General features: G+C 47.3%; 1 protein-coding gene across 1 annotated transcript in view; it reads right to left on the reverse strand.

Annotated features, from left to right (window-relative positions):
* The window catches only part of LOC110546610 (O-acyltransferase like protein), a 48,099-nt gene that overhangs the window by 9,012 nt on the left and 24,198 nt on the right, over positions 1-14,889 (reverse strand). Inside the window, exons 6-10 of the mRNA XM_021633525.2 lie at positions 14,591-14,770; positions 13,725-13,827; positions 9,950-10,051; positions 3,539-3,704; positions 1,665-1,744 (exon numbers count right to left, since the gene is read on the reverse strand). Coding sequence (XP_021489200.2) covers positions 1,665-1,744; positions 3,539-3,704; positions 9,950-10,051; positions 13,725-13,827; positions 14,591-14,770 — 631 coding nt within the window. The remainder of the gene's footprint in view (positions 1-1,664; positions 1,745-3,538; positions 3,705-9,949; positions 10,052-13,724; positions 13,828-14,590; positions 14,771-14,889) is intronic.

Here is a 14,889-nt window from a genome sequence, read left to right on the forward strand (position 1 = left end):
TTGATTTGGGAGAGAAGTGAGTTGTTCAAGGCAGAATGGGAATACCGATTTGACACAGCCACCCACTCCAGGGAAGGGAGGGAGGATAACAGAGCAGGGAAGAGAACTCAGCTCTCCTTGCCAGCATAAGCCTAAGTCAGAAATGGGGGGGGGGAGCTCATGTGGGAGTGGGGAAGGGGAGCAGGAAGGGAGAGCCAATACAAGCAAGGTAAGCTGTTGAGGTGGCCAGCGCTCAATTCTTCCAGAATGTTCTACGGCTTTATGTAACATGCCCCAGAACTGTCTGAGGGGGTAGCTGCTGACCCACATGGGACTACACACGGCGAGTCCCTGCATACTCTGGGGCTGTGCGTGAAGAAACCCCAGCAGTCACGGAGCAGGATGCTGTGGCCAGGGAAAGGTCTGAGGACACGGGTGCTGAGTGTGGCACTGTCTGGTTACTCAGACCAGAACCGGACGGATTGGGACTGCGAAGATCTACTGTGGCACAGACATGCGGAACACTCATGTGCTCGGCTCAGTTTTGGTTTGGTTTTTAAGTAGTCTCACATTGCTATTCAAGAGCCTCAAGACTTTCACGGCCTTTGACCCTTTCATTTCCCTCAGGAACTGCAATCTGAAGAAACGCTGGAGTTGGAGACAAATGTTTGTCATGAAAATATTCGTGGGAAGTTATTTATGAAAGCATACAATTGGAAACAACCCAGGCATATAACAACGGGAGAGGGCACTGGTAAATTATGACTCATTCAGGAAGTTGAATGTGAGATAGACATTACGATTATGTTTACAACTAATAAAATAATGGAGTAAAATGTGGGTTCACAAAACTACTCTTTAAGAGGTGTGGAGCCTCTTGCTTAGTCCTTACAAAGATCAGAAAGAATGCACCAGAGCCTTCACAGTAAACCCAGTTTGCCACAAGTGATGGGTGAATATTTTCCTTTCTCTTAATCCTAATGTTTCCTAAACTGAACACATATTTTAATAGTACAGAATAATAAATTTCTTTTTAAAATGCACACTGCAAATCTCCCTGTGAATTACTGAGACTGTAAAGTGTTTCTACAACTAACAAAATTAAGGTGATAAATACAGGCTATGGGGCAGCAGGTACGCTGACACATTGTTAAGCGTGCTGTAAATTACTTCCCTCTTTCCAGGGAGCAATCTCCCGCCATGTAACAAGCACTAAGGAATCACTGCCACCCTTTGACCTGGTAATTCCACACAGAAATATGTCCTCATGGAAACAGCTACAAGGAAAAGCAGAGTGCTCAAAAACAGTTCGACACAGTGCCATTTATAATCGTGAAAAATTGGGCAGCATCTAGATACCCAACCATAAAAATGAAATATAAATCCTGAAACTGGCAGGTACGCGGGCTGTGTCAATATGTAGACATGTTTATGTGAACGGCTGGGATGGAAAATGCTGAGCACTGGGAATTAGACACACTGGTGATAAATCTGGGGAAAGCGCACTGATTCACGTGTGGCCTGAAGAAGGCGTGGAAGGAGGGCAATGGAGATCGGGTAGTGTCTCCATTTCTGGAAAGTTAATTTCCTAAATTTTAAAGAGCTGCTTTCTACAAAGCTGGAACGTATCTGGGAGCTCCAGGCCAAAGGACTCATGGGAGGAAAAAACAACCTCTCAGACCCACTTTCCATGGACGAAGAAGATCAGCGGCGTCATGAGGTGGAACTGGAAGTCGCTGGCGAGGTACCAAGTCCACCCGTTGCACTAGGGGAAAAGAGAAGTGGATTTAACTCCTCCCCTCCAGGTACCAGGGCTGTTCAGTGTTTGCAGTGCAGCCTGCGAGGGAGCTGAGCAGGTGGGTGGGGCAGCTTCCATGGGAACAGGAAACCGAAACTCGACATCCTTCATTCCTCAGCCATCTTTGGGCCAAGCCCGACAGGTCTCTGGGAGATTCAGACATTTTTCTCCCTAGTTTGTTTAAAACACACACACACACAGACACACACAGACATTATAGCTTGTCTCCTGGGACAGCCTTAGGGACTGACTGGAGTCATGACTCAGGAATGCAGGAGGTAGCTGCCCTTAGGTTTGGCTGGATTTCCAAGAGGCCAACAAGGTTCTTTCCCTTGCCTGGTTCCCACCCCCAACTTGAGGTGGGAAAATTGTGTTCTGAACGCAAATGCTTGGCTCACACTCAGAGTTCCCACTAGAGCCAGCATGGATGCCTGGCCAAAGCCACAAGTGCCCACCCACTCTCCAAGCTTGTGGTAAGTGGAGCCGGCCATTGCTGACATGTTTTATCCCACGTAAGGAGATAACTAGGGACAAATTTCCTGTCACTTGGGTCCCAGGGCCCAACAGAGCCCAAACTTCCTCAATAGAGAGGGAAGCTTTGTCCACAGTGAAAGAGATACATGAGCCATGGAGAAAGTATGAATGGTCTAGCTTGAGGACCATGGCACCTGCGCTTCCAAAACTCTAAGGTGGGCTCCCACTCAGGGGAAACTGACTCCTGTCCTTGTCCCTGATTTTTTTATATAATGGCCCAAGCTGGTCTGTATCCAGGAAAATGGTTCCACCTGTCTCCTGGAACTCTATCACAGACAAGCCCTCATCTTCAAACGGCACCCTGTCAAAGCTGCTGGGCTTTGGCCATCTCGTAAGTGGGTGGTTACGGGCAAGGAATTAGGGACCCGCCACACATGCCAGCCTATATGAGGAATTATGGTGGAGACTGAGTCATAGCTACCTCATTTCCTTTCACTCCAAGTTCATTATTGTCCTGGTTAGATTTTCATTATTTTTTATTGTTGTTGCTTTTTGTTATTATTTTGTCAGCTTGAGACAAGTCAGCATTTTCTTGGAAGAGGGAACTTAATCTGAGAAAATGCTTCCATCATATCGGCCCATAGGCAATGGGAACATTTTCTTGATTAATGACTGATATGGGAGGAGCCAGCCACACTGTGGGCGGGGCCGCCTCTGGGCAAGGCTATATAAAAATGCTCGCTGAGCAAGCTATGGTTTTTACTTCAGATCCTGCCCTGTTTCCTGTAATGTGTGAACAGTGGTCCTGGATGTCTAAATAAACTCTTTCCTTCTGAAGTTGTTTTTGGTGGTGGTGGTTTATCACAACAAAAAGCAAACTGCAACAATTACAAAAATTTGGGGGACTGTGTAGGCGTAGATTTTGCAGCTCTGAACCAGCTCTGTCCTGTCTGGCTTGAAGTTGACTTAGAGTTCATGCATAGACTTCCTGTCTGAAAGCAAGGAAACTGTCCTTTTCTGGTGCGGTGACCTGGACTGGTTCAGGAACAACGATGGAGCAGGGACGCTGCCCTGAGACCCAGACAGTCCACGTCTCACTAGCACCACCGTGCCCCTTCTTGCTTTATAAGAAGCTGATCCCTACATCAGTTGGTGCCAGCCTCCCCACTCCACCCAAACCCATGAAGATAAGAGTTAGGTTGGCCCTTGGGAAACAGACCCTATGGTGTAACTGAGACACCCCGTGTCTACCCATAGGCCCTTGCAAAACAGCTCATGGGAACTCACGGCATTGTGAACAGACACGAAGTTATTGAGCAGCAGCAGATTCGTCCACCAGGCTCGCCGGCAGTTATCCCAGTGGAACTGAGGCACTTCCCAGACAGGTCCCCAGGGAACAAGCGAGAAGAGTCCAACCAGCAAGCACACCGAGTACAGGTGGAGAAGCTGCAACCTGACGGAGGGGTACGGGGAAGATGACGACAGCCCGGGGCCGCCACGCTTTAAGAAACCCGTGACGCTGATGGGCAGCCACCTGGGCCCACAGTCTTGCCGAGCTACCCACCATAGGCCGCCACGGAGGCAAAGGACTGCTGTTGGCTGAGAAAGCTGTTCATGTTACCACTGAAACGGGAGCTCGACTCGAGATAATCCTGTCAGGTAGCTCTTAACCCCATCTCAAATTATAGCCCAGACAAGTCAGAGTGACTCATCCGCATCCGTAAGATGGGTACCCGCTCATTTTCTTCCCGTGTGCCTCACGACACAGAAACGTCTTTCCTCCCTCCGTTCCTTCTCTTCCTTCCCTCCTTCTTTGCTTTACACCTTCTGTCCTTCTCAGCAGGTTTTGACACAACTCTAAGTTGAAGATTAATACACAGGGTCCAGGAGTGGGTATGTGGCTCAGCTGATAGAGTCCTTTTCTAGCACGCACAAAGCCCCGGGGTGTGAACCCTGCTAGGACATAAACCGGGCGTGTTGGTACATGCCTTGTAACCCCACAACTCAGGAGGTGGTAGCAGGAGGATTAGAAGTTCAAGGCCATCTCTCTCTGTGAGAGAGGCCAGTCTGGACTACATGATACCCTGATGTAAACAAACAAACAAAAACAAACACTTAAAAAAAAAAGATACATGATCCAGATCAGTGGGATACAACAGAAATATAACAAGCCACATCTGCCATTCACCATGCATTTCCCAGTCGCTGCGCTTTTAAAAGCAAAGAGCGCTTAACTACCATGAACTTTAGTATTACTTCTTCAGCCTGATATGCTCATAATCTCAACCAACACGAAATCTGTTAGCAGGCCTGTCTTCCTTTCTGACTACGTCTTCAGAGACCAGCGCGGGCTTTATCATGTAGCCTCTCTGTTGAGCACTGTGTCTGGTCACTGCAGATTGGGCTGCATAGATGGAAAGCTGAAAGAGAAAGCATGGATGGAAGGTGTGCTCAGCTGGGCCCGGGGATGGAAAGAGAGTCGGAGCCCTGGCTGCTTGGTTGGCTGGATTTTGCAGACAGAAACTTTTTTTTTTTTTAATGTCCTCCAGGATGGTCTCAAACTCTTGATCCTCCCGCCTCTGACTTCCTTGAGCTGTGATTTCAGGTATGCTCCTCCATGCCCCCCCAAAGGCCCTCTTTTTCATGTGTGTGAGATGTGCATGTGTGTACATGTGTGTTTTTGCATGTGTGGGTGGATATGCACATGTGTGGGTACATGAAGTGTGGTTGGTTGTGTGGAGGGAGGCTCAAGGTTATAGGAGAATTATCCTTGCTCACTCCTTATCCACTTAGGCAAGGGGTCTCAGTCAAACCCAGAGCTTGCTGATATGGTTGGTCCAGGTAACCAGCTTGCTCTGAGAATCTCCCGTCTCCATCTTCTGCGGCTAGAATTACAGAGGGGCTGCCATGACCACCAGGCATTTCACTTGGGTTCCTGGGGAGTCTGTCGCTTAAGTAACACTGACCATATTCCCAGACCTTGGAGACCTCTTTTAAAAGTTGTTTTGAGCTACAGTGTGGCTTAGTGGTAGAACAAGTGATCAGGATGGACAAAATATTGGATGAGATCCCCAGAACCACGTACATACATACATACATACATGAATGGACCAGCAAAAAATATAATAATAATAATAATAATAATAATAATAATAATAATAATGCGTTTAGAAATTTAGGGTAGTTTTCACTCAAGTAGGGCAGAGCCCATGCTCCCACAGCACCTCCAAACATGTGGGTAGGAGCCCAGGGCTGGGTGGGGTATGACAGATGGAAGCTGGCGGGGCTGGGAACAGCTCCACTTAAAGGTGCCCACCACAAGGCCAGCACGGTGGCGGACTAACACTAAGCCTCTGGCCCACACCTAGGGATCAGGCCTGCTGCCCTACCTTCCCTGCGGTGGCAGCATCCTTCATCCGGAGTCCCCGGTAAGCATTCAACGCGTAGGGGTGGAATTACTGAGCCGCGTCACCGAGGAAAAACAGGCAGTCGTGTCCCAGATCTGCTCAGCTGCATTCGCCTTGGTGCCAGTCTCCCTGAGGAAGGCCTGCGGCCTGGGGCCTGCCATGTTTGCCATCTGACTGAAGCCCCTGCACCTGGGCTTGAAGTCCTCTGACTCCAACCTGCCTGGATGCCGTTCCTGCCGTCCATCTCTGCCTCCCTCTGGGAGGATATCAGCCCCACACCTCTCGGAAGCAGCACTCAAGACTGATGCTTTGGAAGGGCACCCACTACCCCACCCATCCTGGCTCCACCACCTTCACCGCTTGGGTAACCCCTGCAGAGGATGATATTAAAATGAAGTCTCCAGGACAGTGTGCCACAGTGCCAGGTTGACCCCCTGGGTGAGTGTGTGGCACACCCGAATTAGGTAGGCTGGGGAATAGGACCAGAAAGGCGAGTTCTAGTTCTGCCTAAATCACTCACGTGCATGAAAGCCCTCTCACACCTATCTTCTCCCTCCCCTGAGCTATGATTGCTGCCTCCCAAGATCCTTGGGGAATCCCATGAGGTAAATAAGACAATAAGGGCGGTGAAATGCCTTCAGTGCCATGAAATTACACCTGTGCCACCTATTTGGCCCTGGTTGCCAGGAGAATGAAAGAACTTAGCCTGTGTCACGGAAGTGTGTAAGGCAGACGTGCATATCTGGTGCGCAGGATGGGAAATAGGAAAAATCATACATGTTCCAACTCCATTTGCAGGGGGTCACCCCATAAACCTGTCCAGTCAGATCCACCCAGTCAGACCTGCCCGTCCACTCCTGCCCAGTCAGACCTGCCCATCAGTCTCTGCCCAGCCAAGTTCACAAACTGTACACAGTTCACTTTCTAATCTAAGAAAGTAAAAGTCTCGGAAACTTCCTTCACATTTATTAGTGGGGCCAATTTAATAGATATTATTATATATAATATAATTATATAATATATTATTATATAATGTATTAATATAAAATATAGAAATAATATATTATATTGCATGTACTATAATATATAATATACTATATATAATTATATAATTTTATATATATATAGTGCCCCATTGACCACCTTTACATTTAATGAAAAAGCCACATAGAGAACACTGTGTAGGTCAACTAAGCCACCTCCCCTGCCTCCCACCTATGAACTTCTGTGGCTCTGGTTGGAGAGATCATACAGAGCTAGGGTCCTGAGCACCTCTTAATTTCCCTTTTGACAATGTCCGAGCCAACTCACACCTGGAAGGTGGGTGAGTGGATTTTCTTTCTTTCTCTCTCTCTCTCTCTCTCTCTTTCTTTCTTTCTCTCTCTCTCTCTCTCTCTCTCTCTCTCTCTCTCTCTTTCTTTCTTTCTTTCTTCTCTTCTTTTCTCCCAGACAGTGTCTCACTATGTATCTCTAGCTGTCCTGGAACTCACTATGGCTGGCCTTGAACTCCCAGAGATCTGCCTGCCTCTGCCTCCTGAGTGCTGGAATTAAAGATGTTTGCCACTAACACCGGCTTGGATGTTCTTACAGAGCAGCAGCTTCCAGCCCACCTCCCGACTTGTCCCCCTTGCTCCCTTCCAGTGCACTTGCTGCCTGGCGGGCAGAGTAATGTTTGCAGATTGCATGTCTGACACCCTGCCTCCCCTGCTGGGACTCTCAAAGGTTTCTGTCCTAGAATAACCTCAGAGTAGCTCAGTGTGGGTTTAGCTGCCCCCAGGTCCAGTCCTCCGCCTTCATCCTCTCTGACCTCCCCCAACCCCCACACCCCACGGGGCTCTTCAGCTACCTGTTACCCCTGACTGGATTGCTCTTTGTTTATAGCATGTTCTTTGCATGGAACATTCCTTCTCCTCCTTCAAGGCCCTGGACAAAAGTAACATTCCCTGGCGACCCTTCAGGAGGTTGACGCCTCACTTCTGTCTCTAAAGTCTCATGTCAGGGCTCTCAGATCACTATTCTGCATTAATTTGCATTCTGCACTTCAGTGTTAGGCTACTTACTATGTATCTCTGTTCATTAGGATGCAGCCTCCCACTGGAAGGAGTTTATTGGGTTAATAAAATGCTGAGTCTTCAGAGCCTAGAACCTTGCCACATACACAGTAGCCTGTGGTGAGTTAATAGCAAAGCCATCTTATCCCCTGTCCTTTTGTTGTTGTTGGTGATGGTGGTGGTGGTTTTCTTATGTAGCCCAGGCTGCCCGCAAATTCACTAGGTAGGCAAGGCTAGCCTTGAACTCCATCTTCCCACCAAGTGCTGGGGTTACAAGTGTGCCCTACCATGCTCAGCCTATTGTCTGTCCCCTTGAAGGGATAAATCCAAACTGAATGGAAGCAATGAGTTCTGAGTCCATGAACGCTAACATCCAGGTGGTCGGAGGCGTGGCTATTCTGTCCTTGGGGATCTCGGAAAGGGCCAGGCCAGAATGTGGTGAGTACCACCCACCTCCGGTTCTCAAGAAAGTTTTGGCTCAAGTTGGACTCATTCTCTACCTCAATCAGACCCAAGTCCCCACTCTTCCAGAGCTCTCTGTCTCAAAATGCCACTGTATCTGCCATGTTGCTCAGGTTAGGAAATTCACCCGCTTTTGAGTTCCCTGTTCCTGTTCCCACTGGAAGTGGCCTGACGGGTCCCACACTTCATCTTGCCCACAAGTCACAACATCATCACCCCCTCCCACCCAGTACCCCCCCACCCTGACACACACATACACCTTGACTCCCTCTGCCTGAAAAAATAAAATAAAACACCATTTCCCTAGTTTTTCTATTCCAAAACAAGTTTTCCAGGTTAACCTGCCACGGTCCTGGTTCCCTCACCCCCCAGCTAAGCTGGTTTGAATCTCCGGCCTGTGTGACAAGCCCTCCATTCCAGCAAACCTCAGGCAGGACAGCTTGCTCAACCAGAGCCTCGCACCGGGAAGACACGGAAATCCTGCATTTCCCCCTGAGTCTGGAGAGGGCTGCAGTGATAAAGCTCAGAAGAAACCACAAAACCACATCGAAAAGAGAGCAGTGCTGATCTACTCCGAGCTCCTCCTCATTCCCAGCATACAGAGAGAAGAGCAGAAAAGGCTTAAGTAACAGCAAGAATGGCGGTGATACTTGTGCGGAGAGCTTACTGACTGTTACGCAGCTCTCCAAGTTCTTCATGTCCATTTTCTCATCTCATAAGAGGCTCACAAAGTGATCCTAGTTACACACACACACATACTGAATGAATGAATGAATGAATGAATGAATGACTATATATTACATATCACATATCAAAAGAACTTACTCTATCAGCTTTCATTGTAATAGTAATAACAGCTGCCTCACGCCTGAGAGGCTGAGAACCAGGTAGTTCTCAGTCCACAAGGCTGGTGCCTCACAGTCCAAAATGGGTGCTGAGAACCTGGGAGCCGCTGGCCCTTAGTCTGTGATACAAACCTGGAAAGTTGTTTCTGCTCTCTGTGAAAGGATCAACAGTAGCAGGGGTGAATCAACTCAGCAGCTAAAGGGAAGGCCAAGTGAGCATGGGGCAGATAAGCTTGCCTCTGGCGTGCCCTTTTGTGTCTGGACTGCTATCAGAAGGGGCCACCTACATTTGGGGTGGGTGGCCCACATTGGCTAGTCAGGGCAATTCCGGAGTTGAGGCTCCCTTGCTCAAGTGATTGTAATTTGTGGCAAGTTGATATTAAAACTAACCAACACACTGTCGTGAAATAATTGAAATGATCCTCATTGCTGGAGTGCTAGGAACAAATACCATAATACCACTGCTGGCCTTGTGTCCTGTTTAACTATCTCATTACGTCACTGCTATCACTATTCTATAGTCTACACCAACACCAGAAGTCTCCTGCTTCAACCAACTGCACATTGCTTAATAGAGAAGCATGGCCACGACCCACACCTCACCCAGCACGTCCCTTGCCATGTTCTATTTTTATCATAGCACTGCCTATGACTTCCAGGATCACTTGCAGCTACAGCAGCTCTTCTGCAGATCCCAAGGACAGGACATTTACGGAACTCTACTTCAGCCAGCTGAGATGACCTTGCCATCACCTAAGCTGAACTCTTTTAAGCCAGCTAAAGTCAAACATACGTTAGGAAGAAAACTATTTCTTTTAGTTTATTTCTAAAACAAAAACAAAACAAAAAAGTATTCAAAACAAGGTTAAGCATTGAGAAATATCTATTTCATAACAATACCAAACAAAAAAAATATTACAAAAATAAACTCACCTTGTAAACCTTTTGAGAATATATCTGAGAATGACTTTAGGGTTTATTCCCGCGCTGGTGTTCTGGTGCATCTTTAGAAATGACCTTGCACTTAGCCAACCACTGAGAGAGAGAAAAGAGTAGCCTCAGGAGTTACTTAGCAATACTATATAGTTCATCAGTGAGTTGCCGCAATTGTCTCAGTCAGGGCAGCCTAACTGATGCTGCAGACAAGGAACCCCCAAGCCTTAAAGCAGCAGTCTTTGAGTTGTTAGTTTTTTGTTTCACATTGCTTCTGTTTTTCTCGTGCAGCACATCCATAGCCTGTTGGCCAAGACTCAGTGTCTCTCTCACTATGGGCTAATGGAACAATGAGTGCTCACGGGTGACCACAGCCATGAACAAGAGAGCTTTGGAGGGTCACAACCTGACAGTTCAGTGTTCTCGTCTGAGGTGACACATGAAAGCTCTTGGCATGAGGTTCAAGGGTTTCAACATAAGGCATAGTGGCGTGTGAGGTATAACTTGTTGATTAGAGCTAGTAATGTATCCACCCACAGGGCCAAGCACTGGGGCAGCGGTTCTCAACCTGCAGCTCTCATCCCATGGGGGGGGAGGGTGGACTGATCCTTTCACAGGGGTCACATATAGATATCCTGCATATCAGATATTTACCTTGTGATTCATAAAAATAGCAAAATTACAATCATGAAGTAGCAACAAAATCATTTTATGATTTTGGGGGTCACCACAACATGAAGAAATATATTAAAGGGTCGCAGTATTAGAGAGAGAGCCACTGACCTGGAGGACGGAGACTCAGACTAATACTTAACTAACAGTACTGATAGCTGCTATGCTGTGCTCTCTCTTTCTCTCTAATTCTCTGTTTCTCTCTCTCTCTCTCTCTCTCTCTCTCTCTCTCTCTCTCTCTCTCTCTCTGGTAGTATGGTTCATGCATATTAGTACGTAAGTGTATGTGCCCATGCCACTCATGCAGAAGTCAGGGGAAAGACATCAGTGTCTTCCTCTGTTACTACCCTCCTTATTGCCTTGAGACGAGTCCCTCACTGAACTAGGAGCTAACAATTTTGAGTAGACCAGCTGGCTAGTAAGCTCTCTTCTCTGTCCCACAGTGCTGCAGTTACAGGCACATGCAGTCATGCCCAGATTTTTGCATTTATGCTAGGGATTTGAATTCAACTCATCATGCTTGCACAGCAAGCACTTTTCCATGCAGAGACATCTCCAAAGCACTATCGGTCTACTAAAGCAATCCCGTGATGGACCTCCCTTCCTATAGTACCACACCATTTTCAAAAGTCTTTCCCAATGGGATTGCTCCCAGTTCTCCAACCACGCCCAACTACTTCTCAACCAACATTTGCCGAGTAAACAAGCAAACGGATGTTTGAATCCTACCAGGAAAAAGGGGAGACATTATTATTCCTGGTTTTCCAAACAAGGGAAGAAACTCAGATTGCTAATTAGGCTACTCAAGAGCACAGAATTCCAAACTGGGTAGTGGAGGCTCATCCCTTTAACCTCAGCACTTGGAAGGCAGAGGCAGGCAGATCTCTAAGAGGGCAGCTTGGTCTGTAGAGTTAGTTCTAGGGCAGCCAAACTACACAAAGAGAACCTGTCTCAAAAAACAAAACAACAACAACAAAGCCCAGAATTTCAGTTTTGTTTCATTGGCTTTGAGGCATGGTTTCACATAGCCACCAATGGCCTCAAACCCCTGAACTCTTGATCCTTCTGCCTCTACTTCTCAAGTACTGGGATTACAGGAAGATCACAGAATTCCTAACTGGCACATTCTCATGGCGAATTTACCACTTAGATGTTCAGCTTTGAATCATAGCTTGGTGGTGAGCGGGTCTGTGAGTTCCTTGATCTTTTGGCATTTAGCCCACTCGTCCTCATGGGAGTTCCTCTGAATAGCAAATGTGTTTCCTGTTGCACAGCAAGGATGCCTGTGTTGGGCCCTACTTGGAAGGGATCCCGGTGGGTTGGGGAATGCCTCTTAGACTTCCTTTGAAAAGCAGCAAGTTGAATTCCCTATAATAGGAACCAAATGTATAAAGCAACATTGAAAGGAAAAACACTGCGGGAAGTAGGGCAGCCAGTTCTGATTCTAGCCTCCTCTTCAGGAAAGGATGAATCTGGGCCATCCTTTCTTCTCAGGGGGCTGGCACGGAGCGCCAGCCTTTTCTAAGCAGAGCGTGGGTCTTGCTCCATGTGGGGAAATGTGGTGCTTAGCCCATTAGGAAGGGGGTACTGAGATGAGGAAAAACAGACTGTGAGCTCCAGAGCCCCGAATAGTCTGAGGAAGAGAACACCCTGCATCAGAGACTAGTAAGAGGCCAGCCCAGGAGCTAGGAAAGGCTTCCCCGACAGTAGCCCACACCTCTCTCCAGGGCAGCTGGAACCCTGCTTTTTCTGTGTAAGTTTCAGTGGTGGGTGGTTAAGACATGAAAGAAACTGCAGGCTGAGAACCCCTAAACCAAACTGTGTGGACCCCAGCGTGGGTTGGTGTTTGGGAATGTCTGCATATGTTCAGCAAGGTGCTGGGGATGAGACCCAAGTGTAAGAACAAGTTAATCTGTTTCCTACATTGCTGTGCACATAGCCTGAAGATAATTGTAGGCGATATTTTTGGCACACCTGTGTTTTGTCTGGGACCTATTACCTGTAGAATTTCCCACTGATAGCATTTTGTTAGCCCTTAAAAGCTGCAGATATTGAAGTATTTTGGGTTTCGGATTTCCAGGGATACTCATCCTGTACGCTTAGGTTCTGATTCTGACCTTAATAGTATGTAGGTGGGCAAATTATTTTGTCTCTGGATCTTGAATTTATTATCTGCAAAAGTAAGGCTGATTCTTCACTATTCAATAGTAAATACAGAAGATGTGAGCTGCAGAGATGGCTCAGCACTTAAGAGAACTAACTGTTCTTCCAGAAGACCCAGGATCAATTCCCAGCACCCACACGACAACATACCACCCATAACTCCAGTTCTGGGGGAGCTGATGCCCTCTTCTGGCCCTCACGCTATTTTGTTTTGCTTTTTCTTCACATTTTGCTAGACTGAGAACTGGACATTTTTGCATGAATCTACCCCACTTTCTAGAGCTTGAGAACCACTATAATGAATAATTTTCATAAATAAAATCAACTTGTGTGGTCTGTCAGGATGGCTCAGCAGAATAATGACTTGCTGCCAGGCCTAACAATCTGAGTTCAATCCCTGGAACCCACATGGTGAAAAAAACACTAACTCTTCAGGCTGCCGTCTGACCAGCACACATATATCATGACACACATACACCAATATAATACACATACAAACAAAGTCTAATAAAAGTACTTTTAAAAGTCAACTTTTATAAAAGGCCCATTTCTCAGCATCATTCTAATTCATCTATGACACTGAAGATGCCACAGACAATAGCCTAGGACAGCATCATTATCTTCAGCCTTCCTAACACGGTGACCCTTTAATACAGTTCCTCACACTGTGGTGACCCCCAGCCATAAAATTTATTTTGTTGCTAATTCATAACTGTAATTTTGCTCCTGATATGAATCGTAATTTAAATGTCTGATTTGCAGGCTATCTGATATGCAACCCCCTGAAAGGGGCTGCAACCTGTCGGTTGAGAACTACTGATCTAGAAATAAACAGAACCCAGTGGCCTGCTCTCGGGAAGGCGAGACTGGCAACCCTTCCCGAAAACCCACAGATCCCTTAACAAGCATAACGACACAGGCTACACAGCAACCTCATCACCTGATCAGGAAGAATGTATCCACCCCGAGATAGAATGGGCCACTCCGAGAGTAGAGGTACAGTGGGTTTTCGGGTACCCTGGCTTTCCATTCAAGCACATTATCTGTAGCAGATATAGGAGAGAGAAAAAAAAAAAAAAAAAGCAATGTCTTTTAGCTGAAGGAAACCAGAAGACTTGACTTTGAGCAAAAGCAAGAGGCGTGCTTTCAACTTCCGTGTGCACTGGGACAACCATAAGAACAAAATTTACAGTGGGGATGAGGGTGGTGATTTGCAGGGCCCCTGTCGCTCAGGCTGTGTGCTTCCTTGTATTCTTCTGATGCCCACAACCCTCTGGGACTCTCACAGAGTTAGGACAGGTCCCCATCACCTCACAGGCTCCCTGTAGCTGCCCTCGGTGTCTGGCCTTTAGTTCTCATTCACTTGCTTGGTCCTCTGCTGAGAGATGACCTTGGATACTGAGTGGAGGACACTAAATTATGGATGAGAGATTCCAGGGAGTGCCAATGAGCAATGGTCCAGAAATGGTGATTTACTGTGGATGGCTCTCATTTGGTTATATGTGGCTAGTCTTCAGTAGTGGGGGAAACTACTTCCTGTCTTCCTTAATTGAGGGACGGAACACACAATGGCAAAACATCACTGGGTACCTGGTTTCTACCTAGGGGAGTAGTAGTAAAAGGAGCCACTGATTGCATCCCTGGGAACATCAACCTAGGGGGTCGCATGCCATGGCAAGTCTCAGCATGTCTCTAGAACAGTCTGGCTGTTTGTGAGACAGCTATCAGTGCTTCCATCCCATGGCCACATAGAAGGGGCTTTCTTTCCAATGGATGCTGGAAAGGAAGTCTGTCAGCTTCCCATACCCAAAGACAGCCAAGCGGTCATCTGACTGGTGTGTCCCGAGATGATCCAGAGGAGACTCAGGACACGGATTCCGTTCAGTGTCCGGCAGGTGCCTCCAGGCAGCTCTGGGGTGCACACGGCTGGCATGTTCTTCTGCCAAGAAAAGCACTGCAGAACTCCATCCAAGGCTCCTAGAAACCCTGAGCCACAGTGGAGCCATTACCAACCCTCACGAAAGCTGTACACACCTCCACACCACCCTAAAGTGAGACAAAACTCATGCAGAGACCTCAGACTCTATCTCAAAACCTGGACTGCT

The sequence above is a fragment of the Meriones unguiculatus genome, chromosome 2 (assembly GCF_030254825.1).
Source record: "Meriones unguiculatus strain TT.TT164.6M chromosome 2, Bangor_MerUng_6.1, whole genome shotgun sequence".
NCBI classification, from domain to species: domain Eukaryota; kingdom Metazoa; phylum Chordata; class Mammalia; order Rodentia; family Muridae; genus Meriones; species Meriones unguiculatus.